Consider the following 16,679-nt stretch of genomic DNA (forward strand, 5'->3'; position numbering starts at 1 on the left):
TTTCTGCTTTGATGGCATGTCATTGCTCACTTACTGGATTTTCTGTCCACTTTTGTCAGATTGTTCTCAAGTCAATGAAATTTGTTTCCTTGCAGTTGGGCATATTCACCTTGAACTTTCTTGCCCTTTACTGTAATAATTTCAGATATAAATCATGTGTTTGTGCAAGCTTTAGATTTAATAATTTTAGATAACTGGATCGGAATAATTCTAGATTTTGCTATTAATAATTATGCAACAAGTCAATTTACTTAAAATTCTCTTGTGTTAAGCTCCTTCTCTTTTTCTGACCAGGATGCAAGTCTGCCAGAGAGAGTATAACATTTCTGTTGTTTCAGTTGTACAGTTCATCGACTTGTAGGCTAATCCTCACAGTGAAACTGGCTGTAATTGGGCGATGTAACTATAGCTGCTTTTGGTTTTTCAAATTCTCCTGATTGCTCTGAATCTAGATGAGGAGCTTGTTCCAGCAGCCAACTGTAGCTTGCCAAAGTGATTATTCTTTTATGCTGCAGTCAAGTGTATATCAGGAGGATTAGTCGGTTATATACAGCTGAGTCTGATCCTGAACTTGTCTTGTGTCCACATACACAAACCTTTGTATGATAATACTTGTAGTACGATTTCCAACCTTCTAAGGGGTCTGCATATGCCTGTTGTAATTTATTTACAAGTGATTTTACATGTCTGGTAAGAAGAGTGTTTAAGAGGTGTTGAGACATTTAATGTCCTGTGTACACTACTGAGTGAATAATGATCTGCTCAGATTAGCAATTAATAGATCAGCATGTACAAGGAGAGAATGCAGGTAATAAATCCTCTAATTGTGTGCTTTTATAAAATTACATCCTATGTTGTACATGTAAATGCATTGCGATAACTGTGAAAGACCTGTGGCAATTAATACCTTCAGAAGCAGAGTGCAGCCAACTTTTGCTCCCAGAAATCTCACACTCATTTATAGGAGGCATATTTCTAACTTTAATCATGTTGCTCATCTTTTTCTTAGAACAGCAAGTTAGTTTAGACTTGAAGCATAACAATTCTTGTTTAAATTGCTATATTAGTCTAAATGTAGCAAAGTCACCAGATTTTCATCTTCCAACATTAAGGGTTATTAGGCGCTTTGACCCAAGACAGAGGAAGCTGGATGGGGAGAGGGGCTGTGTCTTTAAGGGAAAAATAACCCAATTTTCCATCTGTTCACCTCATCTTGCAAAAAAATTAGACTGGTACCTTGAGTGAAGTGTGCTTTCTTTTAATTTTCTATATTGCATTCTGTACAGACAACTCCACAGGCACAGGTTGTTGATAATGCAAGTTCCACCTCCATTTCTGCGTATTTACAACTGCTGATCAGTGCAATCCAATGGGTATCTTATGTAGAATTCAATGTCTTCTCCAGCCTCGCACTGATTGGGGAAGGGAAGAGTGCAAGATGCTATACCACAGTTAGAGCTGCATTAATCTTGCTTTGAACAATTTTATATGGGCATGGTATTCTTTGCCTAAACAAATTCCTTTCCACGTTTGTTAATGCAGAACAATTCCTATCACTTAAACCAACCATTGCTTTTGACTTTATGAAACAATGCAATCGGAACCAAGCTGAAACAAAAGACACTTTTATGCAACTCCTTCCATGACCACAGGATCTTCCAAAGCATTTTACTTTTGAAATGCAGCATAGGAAACATGGCAGACAAATTGCACACATCAAACTCCTACAATAAACAGTATAATAATGACCAGATCAGCTGTTTTAGAGTCATTAAGGCAAACAGTAGTATCGAAACATGCCCTATGGCCCACTGAGTCTGTGCCGATTTACACTAATCCCACACCCATTTTATTCTCCCTACATTCCCATCAACTCCCCCAGATTCTACCACTTGCGTCTACTCGGGTGAATTGACAATGGACAATTAAACTACCCTACCAACTTGCACATCTTTAGGATGTGGGAGGAAACTGGAGCACATGGAAGAAACCCATGCAGTCTCGGGGAGAACATGCAAACACCACACAGAACGCACTGGAGGTCAGGATTGAACCTGGGCTGCTGGGGCTGTGAGATAGCAGCTCCACTGATGTGCCATCCCTGTATTCGTAACATTGAATGAAGGGATAAAGTTCAGCAGGGTGCCCATAACAACCTGCTGGAGGAACTCAGAGGGTCGAGCAGCATCTGTGTGGCGGGGGAGGAGGAAATGGCAACGCTTTGGGTTGAAACTCTGCATCACTTTAAGTGTGCAGAGAACAAGGATGTTTGTCTTCCTAAATATTGACGATTTAACTGTCACAATTGTGCAATATTACACTATCCAGGCAGACACACAATTCTTGCTTGTATAAGACTTTTACAATACAAATGTTGGTCTGCTAGAAGCTGGGAAATCAACCCAAAGCTTGCTTATTGTTAAGGCATCTAGGGGTAATGAGACTATGTTACACAAGTGTTATTGTTGTCTCAACTGGTAGCATTTTCACTTCTGGACTGGAAAGTTGAGTTTTCAACTTGGGTCGGTTTGAAAGTGCTCCAGATCCAAAGGATATACACTGCACTGGATGGGATGCCAAACCAAAGTAGTGTGTAACCAAGCTCCTCGTCGGTAGCTTCACTCCACTTTACTGTGGGTCAATTTGAGCCTTAACGTTTCTAGATATAGTTTCAATGCAAGACCAAAATTGTTTTGCATCAACAATAAACTTGCATTGTAAAATGCCCCAGTGTAACAGTTGCATGAATCCAAACATGGATCTTAAAGATAAACAGGGATTGTTTTCCAACTCATGTTTTACAGGGAAATCAAATTCAGATCTCATCTGTCAGCTTTGTATTCGAATCCAAGCCCCAAGGTGAAAGGAATTCCCATCAAATACCAGAAGTTTATCAGGAAGTATTTCATTTTCAGTCCAGTTTATCAGCCAAAATTAACTTCATTTGTTTTAGATCTGATAGTTATGCATCCCTCAATTTTTTTTACATACCTTTAGGGGTTGTGTGCAGGGGGTCAGTGAGTAATCGTTCGCTATTTGCTGCCCGCTTAAATCGCCGTGGAAACCGCCCGCGATATCGTTCATTCTCCTCACTCTCTGACGATGCTAAAGATAGGCTACGCTCCTCATCCAGCGACAGGTCACTGTCAGTTTCAGAATCGTGGTCTGTGCAAAACCCGTTTCAATTGAAAGATCAGACAATAGAAATTTTCTTAGCTTAAGTGACATGATGTTGTAATCTGTTGGGAGTGTCACCAATGGTAGGAGAAGTTTCGGTCTTCAAGACCCCATTAGAAATTACTGCTGGTGATACAAGTAAATAATAGTGGCATTCATGTCCACTATCTTAATGGAGACTATAATCAAGATATGTGAAGATTTATCTGCCAATATTACCAATAATTAGCATTAATCTACTGACATAACCAATAACTGTTGCTGCACTCTGAAAGGGCAGGCTGGAGGTACACTGTTGTCTCAATAAAACAGACACATGAGAAATTATTGATTCAAGTGGGTCTCATTGTTCTTATTTCTAATGATGATATATTACTAGATTGGTACTTCACAGATCTGGGCCACTCATCCAATTGACACAAGGTCAAATTCTACCAGCTTGAGAGTTATAAATTCAGATTGAACATTTGCATTGGTAAAATTGCTTCATAAAATTGTCAATTTGTCAAAAATAATGCTTGTCTAATGTATTTTGGATAAGAAATTAATTGCACATATCTGGTTTGCCTTTATGTTTTTGGCTCTTGAGATGGCAATAAATGCCATGTGTTCCAAGGATCATTTTTTTAAAATATGCCTGGGGGTCAGGTGGACTTTGTTATCTTGTTTTACTGCTTGATGTTCAAGCAATTTTGCTTATGTCCTGGGTACAGACATCAGCTTTAGCAAGGCCAGGTTTCTTTAGTTTTGTCCTTGTGAGATTGCTGGGGTGATGAGGCTATAGTGAATAGTATGCAAGACATTTTCATTCCAATTGCACATTTACTGAAGTCTGCCAACTGGTTTTGGAGGAAATGATAATGGGCATACTTGCTGACTGGAATTGTGTTCCAATCCTATCAAGAATAACCTGTAGCATCAATTGCTCTCTGGGATCAAATTTTCCTTTGATTGTGCTTCTTCCAAGCAGCTGATCTCTCCCCCCTACATGCATAACAATGTCAAACAAACAATACAATATCAATATTTGAAAAATTAAAGTGGCCTTGGTGCGTGGGGCAGAATATTGATCTTCACCCACAGCAATTTTCTATCTTTCCACTTGAGGTGGATGATCATGGTCTGTGGTGGAAGTAGCTGTAAATAGAACCCATATGATTCAAAATATCCCAACTTCTGATAAATTATCTGGAGCAGGTACAAATTACTTCCATCATCAAACCTGCCGCCAATGTGGCAAACAGTGAAAATCTATCTCAGAATCATTGTGTTAGTAAGTGTGTCATTGTATTAATGCAACACTCCTGCATCGAAGAATAAGGCAAGATATATGTTTTAATGTTTTCTCTTTTCCAGAATTTAAAATCCTCATACACAATTTTTCCCCTCAGGAATCAATAGAGAGAGCTGTTTGCAAGGAACAGTTTTGGTGGTTTATACGAACTTTTATTAATTTCTAGGTACTTATGTTATTAAACAGGATCAGGCAACCAAATAACATCTCTAAGGGGAAACTACTAACATGGTTAGCTGACACATGAAAGTTCCAAACTTCAATAACGTTCATTGCTGCGCAAGTATAAAATCTGTTGAGAAGAAATTGTGGGCATAGAACAATATTTTGTAACAATCTCACCTCCTCCACCCGCATCTTGTGGCCGATGGAACATTGCAACATCTATATCAGTGGGCCCAGTATGACCCAACAAGGTTTGATCCAAGGCTGAGCCCTGTCGTGCCAGCAAATTTTCTCTGAAAGGAGCAGAGCAAAGAAAGAAAATGGAGTACCAAGAACGCAATTTAAATTGTTTTATTTTCTACAGTATTAATATTAAAACTCAAGTCAGCATCTATTTTTAAAACACAACTTGCATATTTCTTTTGGCACTCATTTAAATTCAGATCAAAATGGGATGGCAAAAGAATTTTTTGGAAACTCTATATTATACCCTTGACGTTAGAATATAGGGTTTGGGCATTGACTGGAAAAGTGAAAATAATCCATTCCTTTGTGCTGGAATGTGCAATGGCTAACTAGATTTGGTCGTGATACATCTTTTTGTTAAAAAGGCTGCTGGTGGTCTTTGTAAAATGAAAACTGGGAAATGAATAAAGCTCTGCAAATTTGTGCTCAAGCAAAGTAATGCTAACACCTTGAGGAGGTAATGCTACGACCTTATATCTGGAAATAGAAATGGGAATAAGACCAGTTCGGTGGGAATGGTTAGCTGGATGACCATTCTAATCTGTCCTGCTTCCATAATTTAATCCAAGTGAGAAATTGCAGACATTTGAAATTTGAAATAAATTGGAAATGCTGGAAAATACTCAGCAAGTCGTGCGGCATCTGTGAAGAGAGAAACAGATTTAAGGTTGATGACATTGCATCAGATCAAGGAAAAGTTAGAAAACGGACATATTTTACGTAGCAGAGAATGTGGTTGGTGAGAACAATAGGAACATCTGTGATGGGACAGAGATCAAGAGAAAATGGAAGACAGTTTGGTGTTGCCTGAGAAAGGCTGATGAAGGCTTGTTAATGCCAGCTAATCCGTCTGGAGCAGGTGTAAGCAGAAGGAGAATGGAGGAGACAGAAAAAACAAACAACACTAGAACCATGAGGTACAGAATACAGCAGTAGCTGGAAAGCTGAAATAAAAAACAATTCTGGAAAAGCCAAGGAAATTAACATTACAGATTTATGATCAAGCATCCAAACTGGCTAGTTCGTTAACCTGTAACCTTAACTCGGGTTTTCTCTTATCACAGATGCTGCCTGACCTGCTGGACCTAAAATACCTATTTTATAGCCTTTCCTAGTTCAGTATAAAAGGTCACTGACCTGAAATGTTAACTCTGTTTCTCTGTCCACAGATGCTGTCTGACCTTTATTTTTTCCCCCCAGTATTTCTGTTTGCATTCTACAATTTGACTCTCTGCTGCTTTCTAGAATGGCATGGTTCAAAGCTCTTTTTTTAGACTGGGAGGGGTTCTCTCTCTCAAAATGGGACTCAGTTCTCATAATGGATAAGAAAAGTGATGTTAAAGAGTCAGCTATGCCATTGCAATATCAATGCCATGCCTGCCAATGCTTGCAAATATTGCAGGTATAGGTATAATTTTGATTGTGCCATAGTAAATATCGTGAAATGACACCCTTATCTTCCACTTTGCCAGGTTCTAATTGGTGGTAATTCAGATTGGAGAGAGCTCTATTTCTTTCGTGTAAAATTTTGGGCACAGTGCAAATTAGATGTGTATTGCCCTGTACAGCTGTTGGTACTAGATACTAGAATTTATTCCTTTCCTGAAATAGCCCTATTGTAATCCATTATGCTGATATCCTGATAGCGTACCTGAGATACCCAGGTTGGCTGGAGTGGGTTCGTGCTGATCGGGCAGTGCTCACTGAAGATATCGTTGATGTCCCAAGTGTTATCCGATGCAGACCACTCTCCTCAAACAGCGATGTGTTATTGTATGGGTGGGAGCTCTAGGAGATAAAAGAAGTATTGTCCACACACAGTGCTTCATGGCAGCAATTTACTGTGTGTATAAATTAATGGAAGTTCACAGGATAACTCAAACGTAATGCCCATTAGCTCATCATTTCCACTTTTTGAAAGTGGATGATTCTGACTCAATGATATCCATATAGGGGAAAAACATGGGGGAAGCAACACAGACTCAAGGAAAGGTAAGTATAGTCAAAGTTACTGCAGTTCTGAGGTTCATCAACAGAGAATGAGAATCAATTCCGAGCCTTAACGCTATTCCTGTTCACTAGGATAGCCCTATTATTAAACTTTTAAGGCTTCTTACCGAGAGTTGAGGTGCTCGTGTTGTGTCATCACCCTGGTTTTTCTTCCCAAGGCAAGCTGATTTCCAGGCTTCCTGCACTTCTTCGTTTAAGATACAGAACAACACCAGGACAGCCAGTCCCTGTGGGAGATCAAGAAGCAGTAAGTGCTTTCATTTTAAAAGTCCATTTATTCTGCAGCAGGGTCAGTTATCAGAATCACTTCCATTTCAACTTTACAATGAAATCCTAATTCCACCTACATGCAAGAGAACCAGAATCAGGTTTATTGTCACTGGCTTATATGACGCGAAATTTGTTGTTTTGTGCATAGACATAAAAATTACTATAAATTACAAAATAAATAATGCAAAAAGGAGGAATAACAAGGTAGTGTTCATGGGTTCATGGACCATTCAGAAATCTGATGGCGGAGGGGAAGAAGCTGTTCCTAATTCGTTGAGTGTGGGTCTTCAGGCTCCTGTATCTCCTCCCTGATGGTAGTAATGAGAAGAGGGCGTGTCCTGGATGGTGAGGGTCCTTCGTGATGGATGCCTTGGTGACTTGGTAATGAAAGTGATGTACCACAGGATTACAAGGGATGCAGGATTTTGGCTCATTCTAATGTGGCATATCACATTTATTCTGAAGCTGAGTCAAAATACACCTGCCACTGGAAATAGTTATTTAAAACTAATTTAGATTTATTTCATCTCTCTTTCAAATATGAACCTTGATTATTAGGCAGGGAAACAAGTGGAAGGATGAAGTAAGGAAGTATAATGGTCATGGATTGGCAAGAAGACTAAGTTTGTGATCAGGTTTGTTTTTGAAGAAGTAGTTGAGAAGGGAATGGAGAAACACGGAATTAAGCCACTGCAAACTACAACAAATACTAGCTGGTGAATACACAACACTAGCTAGTGAATAGATGCATAAAAGAACCTTCTCAATTAATGTTAATAGTGATTTTCTTTTTAAAAAAAACATCCTGATACTAATCAATCTTTTGCACCAGACTTTAATGGAAGCCTGAGGTTTCTCTTGTGAACTGAATAGGTCTATATTCTCTAGAGTTTAGAAGAATGAAAAGTGAGTTCTTTGAAATAGATGAAATTATTACAGGGCTTGAGAGAGTGGATGAGGGGAGCCTACTTTGCTCAGGAGTCTAGATCATTGTCTCTAGATAATCAGGTGGGCACTTAGGACTGTTTCTTTACTCAAATCATTGCGAATCTTTAGAATTCTTTTCCCCAGGGCTCAGTCTTTGAAATATTCAAGACCGAGACTGACAGATTTTTGGATGCCAAGGGAATCAAGAATTGTAAGGTTCAGTTTCAGCAAGTGTATTTAAATTACAATGTTGCAATAAAAATTGAGATTTGACCTAATTCAGCTGTAATCTTTTTGACCTTGTGTTTCTAGCATGTGTTTGGAGTGACAAAACAATGTCTTCAGCAACATCATTTAACAAAATAAAGCAAGGAGAATTCGGCAACCCAAGGCTGTCTCAAGGTTAATTAAGCAGTTTACAATCTCTCTCTCCATTGTGGCATTCTGTTTCTATGTAACAAAGAGTATTCCTTCAGGAAGGAATACATTTTAAAAAGTTAGCCAAGTCACTAATTCTAATGTATACTTAAACATTTAGTTAAAATAGTTTGGAGATTGGTCAAAAGGACAATTAAATATTTTGAGTGCATTGATTTTGCAACAGATCACCCATATTGGATCGAGTGAATCGTAAATATGTGCCCTGCTCCTGTTTATCTTGTGAAATCTTGAAATGTAGAACTAGGGTTCACATCTCTTCAGATGAAGAATCTGACAAACTGTTCAAGTACAAATTAGGACATTCTTCCTTTGTGCACCAAACAAGTTAATGTAACTGATATTTTGTTGACAACTTATTTCTCCCAGCTTCATGTTATTGTGGTGATTTTGAACACAAGCAAATATTAATTTACCGGAGAAATTACTTTACAATTGCCAAAGCACTGGGTTTTCATTCTAGTTGTTGATCTGCACTCGAGTTTCATTCTCACTTCCATGGTACCTCAGGCCCGATCTACTGTATTAAAAGTTATGAATGGATTAAGTTCATAACTGAGGTTCATTGCTGAGGTTTCCCCAGCATTACACTGGGGAAATCTGCCATGACCTCAGTGATTTTCAATAGGGCTTGTAGTCTTTTATTATTAGTTGATAATGAATAAAGTTTGTTTAAAATAATTTCACTAGAGTTTCCTGCTTTTGATTATTTGTGTGTTTTCAAGTGTTTTAAATTAACTTCAAATTTTGAATAGTTTTTTTAATTTTAATTGTCTAAATGTCTCTGAAGGTCCTGCAGAGCAAAGCTAGGGCACAATTTTGACAGTGGTCAAAGCTATTAGAGGTGTGTTGGGGACAGGAGCTCCTTACTGTGCTGCTGGAAATCCTCCTGTTGCCCACCTAAATGTTGAGTTCCAGCAAGATTGGCCCTCCATGTCCACAGAAGGTAAGTACAGGTGTAAAGAGATGGTAAGTACTGAGTAGGGGAACCAATAAGCCAGTCAATCAGTAGAGCATCACTAATACTGGTGACAGAGGCTATGTATATTGGTAGATAATAGACCACTTCAGTTGACATGACAAATATTGTAAAATGTTGTGTACAAATTCTGGGTGAAGCAGCACTCCTGCATACATTATATTAGAACCTTATCAGGCTTTCTTTTAAAAAAGGGTATTTATCCTTCTGAGACACATGGTCAATAACACTGGTTCTCTCACACTCCTTCCAAGTGTGGGGTTTTAATTCTTTTTAATGGGAATGTGGATGTCACTGGCAAAGTCTGCCAGCATTCATTGTCCATCCCTACTTGCCCCTGAACTGAGAATGCAGTCAAGATTCAATTGGATATGGTGGTAGTGCAGTAGTTAAGTTACTGGACCAACAATCCAGAGACATGAATTCCAATCCTACCATGGAAGCTATGATTTAAAATTCTGGTGAATAATTTGGAATATTAAGAATCATTAGTCCTGGTCATAATTACCAAGAAAAGAGTCAGAACGATCTACCTCATTCACAATCTCCTTCGGGGAGAAATCTGTCATCGACACTTGAGGCCTAAAAGTGATTCTAGACACCTCGTTTGATTTTTAAATGCCCCTGTGATGGTCTGCGAGCAAGTTGGGCTCAAATTGGTATGTTGAACAGAAGAAGAATAAAGCCAGAAAGACCACCTGGTACTACCTAGGCACTGTATTTGGATACTACAAAGTCACTCACAGTATAGCCAACCTTGGAAAGTTGCCCTTTCAAGCATCTAGGTACTGGTGGCTAAATTGGGAGACTTGTCCCACAGAAAGCCAAATAACATAGAATCATATCTTACATATAAAGTGCTAGACTCCATCATTATATCCCTGGTTAGATCTTGTCCCACTGCCGGGGTAGATCTGCTGGATGGCGTTGCAAAGACAGAAGAGAGAAGCCCTGAGAGTCTTCAATATTGACACAAGACTCTGTAACGACTCCTCTTGTCAGGCCAATATGGGCAAAAGAAAAACTCCTCCTGATTATCACACAGGTTCTTCCCCTGATGACGAATCAGTCTCTTCCATGTTGAACAATTGAAGGAATTACTGGTGGAAATAAGGCCATAGAATGTACTCTAGGTGGGGACTTTGATGTCTTTAACAAGGGGTGGCTTGATAGCTTCACCACTCACTAAGCTGGCCAAGTTCTGAAGGTTTTTTTTATTCAGGCTTTGGACCTTGGCATCAGTGGCAAGGCTAGCATTTTGAGAAAGTGGCAGTGAGACACTTTTTTGAACTGTTGCAGTCCTTCTGGTGAAAGCGCCTCCAGTCTTGTTGGATTGGGAGTTGTGGGATTTAGATCAAGCAATGACGAAGGACCAAAGATGTACTTTTAAGTCAGTTGTGTGATTTGGAGAAACTGAGGGTGGTGGTGTTCCCAAGCACCTGCTGTCCTTCTCCTCCTCGGTGATAGAGATCACAGGTTTGGGAGGTGCTGTCAGAATTACTTCATGTAACTACAGCTACTGTTCTAGTGGTGGAGGGAATGAATGTTTAGGGTGGTTGATGGGATGCCAATCAAGCAGACCACTTTGTCCTGGATGTGCTGAGCTTCTTGGTTTTACACTGGTGCAGGTAAGTGGAGAGTATTCCATCGTGCTCCTGATTTGTGCCTTGTAGATGGCGGAAAGGCCTTGGGATGTCAGCTGTTGAGTCACTTGCTGCAGGATACCAGGTCTCCGACCTGTTCGTGTGGTCATGGTATTTCTATAGCTGTTCCAGTATGAATTTCTGTCAATATTGATGATGGATGACAGGAATTGGTAGGGTGGTTAGACTCTATGATGATGATGTCTATTGACAGGCACTTGGTGGCATGAAAGTTACTTGCCACTTATTAGCCTCTGTCTGAATGTTGTCTTGCTGCACGCAGGAACGGGCTGCCTCATTTGCTGAGAACTTGTGAATGAAATTGAGCATTATGCAATAATCAGCAAGTATCCCACTTCTGACCTTATGATTGAAGAGGGTTGGGCCTCAGTGAAGAGGGTTGGGCCTAGGGTTCTGCATTGAGAAACATCTGGGGCTGAAGTGATTGACCTCCAACAACCACCTTTCTTTGTGGAAGGAATGATTCCAGTCACTAGAATGTTTTGGCCTCTGATGCCCATTGTCAGGAGTAAAAGGGGTCTGAGGAACATTTCTTTTTCCCCACCCAGAGAATGGTTGAAATCTGTCTGAAAAGATGGTGGAGGCAGGTACTCTCACAACATTTAATAAGTATTTGGATGAGAACTTGAATTGCCAAACCTTAGTAGGCTATGGCTTGAAGTGCTAGTAAATGGGATTAGTTTAGATAGTTACTTAATGGGTAGCATAGACATGGTGGGCCGAAGAGCCTGCTTCTGCACTGTATGACTTCAGATTTGCCCGCTCAAGTTGATGCCACATTCATCAATGCTATCTCGATGTCAAGCGCAATCATTCTCACCTCACCTCTGGAATTCAGTTCTTTGGTGCACGTTTTGATCAATGCTGTGTTAAGGTCTAGAAAGGATTACAACAAGGGTTAATTGGACTGTTGGGATTGCTATGCTTTGAACTCCTTCTGTGGCATAACAAGTTGCATGTGTATGATTATATAGACCAGACAGGGTAAGCGTGCCAATTTTCTTTCCCTTAATGATATCATTCAACCAGGTAGGTTCTTAACGATAATCTTGTTTCATGGTCATCATTGTTGGCAATGGATTTTTAAAATTCCAGGTTTATTTAATTACATTCCCTAGCTGCCTTGGTGGAATTTGAACTTGTGTCTCTGGATCAATAATTCAGAACTCTGGCTGATAGTCCAGTAATATAAGCACTATATTACTGTACTTATTAGGTTTTACAACATTCACCAAGTATTGAAGATATCAGAACTAATATAAATGTATTGATACATAATCCGTACTGCGCAGGTAAGCACCAGATGAATGACTTTTCAATTTTTGCTTGCACAGGCATGTACTAACAATACGGATTCTGTAATATAAGATATGGTGATGCTGACGTCTCAAGTTCAAATGTAAAGGAGAAAAATAGAAAATTTCAAAGAAGCAATAAAATCTAAGTTATGCAGAAGACAATCTTACACTGATTGAAAATGTCAAACAATTTTCACAGTATCATCCAATATGGAAAATGATGGATTGAATTCCATCACTCAGACAGGTCAGCTTAGAATATGCTGCCATGCAGAGAGTTAGTGAGAGTTAGTGTTTACCTGAAAACAGCAGAGGACAGTGTAGAGGTAGTGAAAAGCAAGGATGCTGTTGTTGACAGCCATCAGCCCAAAAAGCCATGTGGCACTAACGATTAGCAGCAGAATGAAGGCGCTTCGTACTGTGGTACTGGAGAGATAGAGAGAAGCAGAGAATAACCTACACAACAAGACAGAGTAGGGGAACAACAAAGCTTGTTGGAAGAAACAGCACACCTGCCAATTGGTTAAAACAAAAATGTGCAAATATGGGGGTACCGGGAGAAGAGGACAGAATTGTGTGAAGGCAAGGCTCAATTTAGGCAACAGGACAAACACAGCACTATTGATAAGATACAATTGTATGAAAGACTGTTAATAAGAGGACTGTTAATAATATTAATAATAAGATTTTTAAAAACTGATTAAGAGGACTTTTGCATATTGGTCAAGGAAGCAGCAGAGCAGATGTTTATGGCCATGAATTTACACTTTTAAGCTCAGAGCCTGCCTGGCACTCAAAACCGACTTCTTGGCACATTCTTGTTCACTAGCCAAGTTCTAACATGGTGGTAAGGGAAAATTATCACCATAACTTTACCACAAGGGTACATTCTAGCATGGAAAGAAATTACATCTGAATCATGCCTCCTGATAGGGTGGGTGGTGATCACAGATGCAGGTCATTACTTAGGACAAATTGATTCATCCTCCTGGTTGGTGTACGGACTACAATGGGGAGAAAAAGAGGAAAAAGACACAGATAAAAGTTACTCATTTGGGGGAAAAAAAAGAGGAAAATGAAGGACCCTGGAGTTACATCTACTCACAGAGGACTGGTCAGAACGACGTTTTTGTAGGGCCCAGGTTTAATCCCGGTGTCCCAGTTCCTCATGTGTCTGCTGGCAGCCCTAAGCATGTAAACAAATGTAAGGCCTGGACAGATATAAAAGAACACCCAGTTTTCCAGAGGATTTTGCAGGGGAAAACACTGCTTAAGATAAATTGAACATTGTTGGTTTAAAAAAAAGTGAACTGTTACATAACTAAATTAGAATGTGTTCTAAAGAAATTTGCTTTGAAGAAAACAATATTGTGGCAAAAGAAAACAAAAGCATTTTCAGACAAAGTTTTTCAATTTGGAAACCCTGGATGCAAAAATCAGTTTTAGTATATAGTTACACAATGCACGTTCCCATTTTTCAGACCCAATTCCTTTTTCTCCCAGTAACTGGATATATCTCTCCCTATGATTATAATAATCTACCACTAGATATCAGAGAAGTTGCTGGCTTGCATTCTTTAACTTTTGTCTTTTATGCTTTGTCTTCCAGGCCAGGAGGAGAGACTTTGGATGGGAAATATCAAAGCAAGAGTCTTGTTGTTTATTAAGAAGTTCTTAAGATAAAAAACAAATGAGTCATGGTTGAAGTAGTAGTTATTCCTAAAATGTATATCAGTTTTTCACTTTATTTGAATAGGCCAGCAAATGTTCTAGGTTCTGATTAGAGTCTGCAACTTTTGCTCTAAGTTTAAATATGTCTGAACTACGACAGGATTTAAATCTTCCTAGGTTAGTAACTGTGGTTTGGAATAATTATTTTTCCCCATCTCTTATCCTTCCCCTTAAGTATTGGTGGACAATGTTAGTAACATCCAGGGTTTAAAATTGGTGAATAGCATTACAGCAGCAGATAGCATTAATCTGGGATTGAAAGGTTGTTTATTAAATAAAGTAAGCACATTTTCTGATTCCTCTCCTGAAGCTGAAGTTTGGACTCCAACTAATCTGATAGATGGCAAAAAAAAAAGATTACTTAATGGTAATGACAGCTTTTATTGGCCTTGAATGTTGCAGCAAAATGGAAAATTGGGAGTAAACAATAATCTCTTTAATAGACACAATACAACCACATGAAGTAAACTCTCACTGAAAATTCAACCTTTCAGTTGAAAATGAGATACCAATGAAAGTGATTAAGGTCCTTGTGAATAGTAGTCACCTGAAAAGAAAAGACAATTCAGCCTAAAATGCCTCAAAATTAAATTGCCACATATTAGTTTATAACATATTTTGTACTTTATTACAAAATTCTTTTACCTGCCATTTACAAATTTCTTTTACCTGCCATTTTAGTTGAAAAATTACCTTCTAACCCACAGTTTATTGAAATCAGACTGTATTGATTTGCTCTGGGTATGAAAATAAAGACTTAATTCAAGATGGTGTTGAGAATTTAGCAATAGTATTTTCTGCTCATGCAGTACTGCTTTTTTACTACCAGATGGTGCTATTGTGCTGCTATTAAACCTAGGCAATAATCTGCTGTCATGTAAATGACACTATGGGAATAGATTTTCTTAAACACCACTGCTTGCTCTGTTTCTAAATGTAACAGGTCAGTGAAAATAAAAGAGCTGATATAACTGATAAGAAATACCTTACAGAATTTTGTCTTCTTGGTCACAAAAGTTCAAATACACTGACCATGATTTTGTACATCTGTTAAATTAACATCTGTTGTTATCAATAAATTTATCTATTAAAAACATAACTTTGTTAAAAGCAGTCCTTTAAACTCAAATTAAAGAACAAATTAAATGAATAAACATAAATATTAAAATGCCAGGGTGAGCAAGCTGTAGTTTGGGAGATGATTTTGTATTGAACAGTATAAAAACATTGAGAGATTCATGATCATGAACTACTATAGGAAAATTAATAGGTCAAAAGCAACAGGGCAGTCAAAAGACAATGGGCAGATGGCTCAAAGTTTGAAGCTGTTGATCTCACTGAAGCTTCAAGTGGTTTTCATTCTCCCATGCATTCAAGCTGGGCAAGTTTCATCAGCTGTACATGTAACATTGCAATCAGATAAGACCAAATTGAACCATGGAGGCACCTTTCTGACCCACACCTTCAGTCTTTCCCAGTTGCAGTGCAGTCAAAGCCAGGAATTGTTCTTGGTAAATTCTAAATAAAATTAAAAATCTATTTGGAGTATTACTGAGGTTTTCGTGATTTCCTGGTTGTATTACAGTTGCAACAAACGGTAGACTGCAGGGCAAGAAGAGAAAGACCACTAGAAACAAGATTAAAAAAAAAGAAACAAGGGAAATAAAAATGAAGAAAAGGAGTAAAGAAGATATAGCTTAATAAAACAGACAAATAACACATATACATGGTACAAACCCTATGCGAGAAATAATCAAATCAATGTAGTTCAAACGATATAATGGAGGAAGATAACTGAAGCAGCTCTACAAGAGTATTCATTAAAAACATACGAGTGAATAACTTCTGCATTTTTCATTATATAGCTCAATGACAATGATAACTTATTTTCTACAAAAAGCAGTGCTATTTGATTACTCATGGATTGAAATACTATTCTGCACGCTCCTAATGTAATAATTACTTTGCTGCTGAGATTGTTGCCAGTTTTAACTCCTTCAGACAGATCAAGTCAGATAGGCTTGAACTGTGTTCCCTGAGAAATGATCACTCAGAGTTCTCTTGCTTCCTGATTAGCTTATAAATTTTCTTACAACCCCATTGAGCTGTTTTTGAGATCCGTAAACTTATTTGAATCACGTCAAACATAACTCATTTTTAAAAATGAGACTAAATACGCATCAATGATTAGGAAGCTAGGTAAGAGAGTGGGGCTTGTGGCAGCGGCTCATGACGGAAACTTGGGTTACGATTCATTAGGAAAAGAAACTTTTGCTGCCCTTATGTAAGTAGTGCAGGGCTTTGCACAAAGTATAATTTCTGGAAGGGCAGTTTGCCCAATTTATACCTTGCCCAATTTTCTGGGCATAAAGAAGAAACAGATCGGCTGTATGGTGGGCACATGATGCTCCACTTTGTTCATGTACTTAAAATGAGTGATGTCTGCATTTGGAGGGGAGAAAGCAGAAAACCCCTCAATT

At 38.6% G+C, this 16,679-nt stretch overlaps 1 protein-coding gene across 1 annotated transcript in view; it reads right to left on the minus strand.

The window, feature by feature from the left end:
* celsr3 (cadherin, EGF LAG seven-pass G-type receptor 3) overlaps window positions 1–16,679 on the minus strand; it is a 195,994-nt gene that overhangs the window by 12,684 nt on the left and 166,631 nt on the right. Inside the window, 5 exon segments of the mRNA XM_052017972.1 lie at window positions 2,992–3,165; window positions 4,814–4,929; window positions 6,534–6,670; window positions 7,000–7,119; window positions 12,768–12,894. Coding sequence (XP_051873932.1) covers window positions 2,992–3,165; window positions 4,814–4,929; window positions 6,534–6,670; window positions 7,000–7,119; window positions 12,768–12,894 — 674 coding nt within the window.

The sequence above is a fragment of the Pristis pectinata genome, chromosome 6 (genome assembly GCF_009764475.1).
Source record: "Pristis pectinata isolate sPriPec2 chromosome 6, sPriPec2.1.pri, whole genome shotgun sequence".
NCBI classification, from domain to species: Eukaryota; Metazoa; Chordata; class Chondrichthyes; order Rhinopristiformes; family Pristidae; genus Pristis; species Pristis pectinata.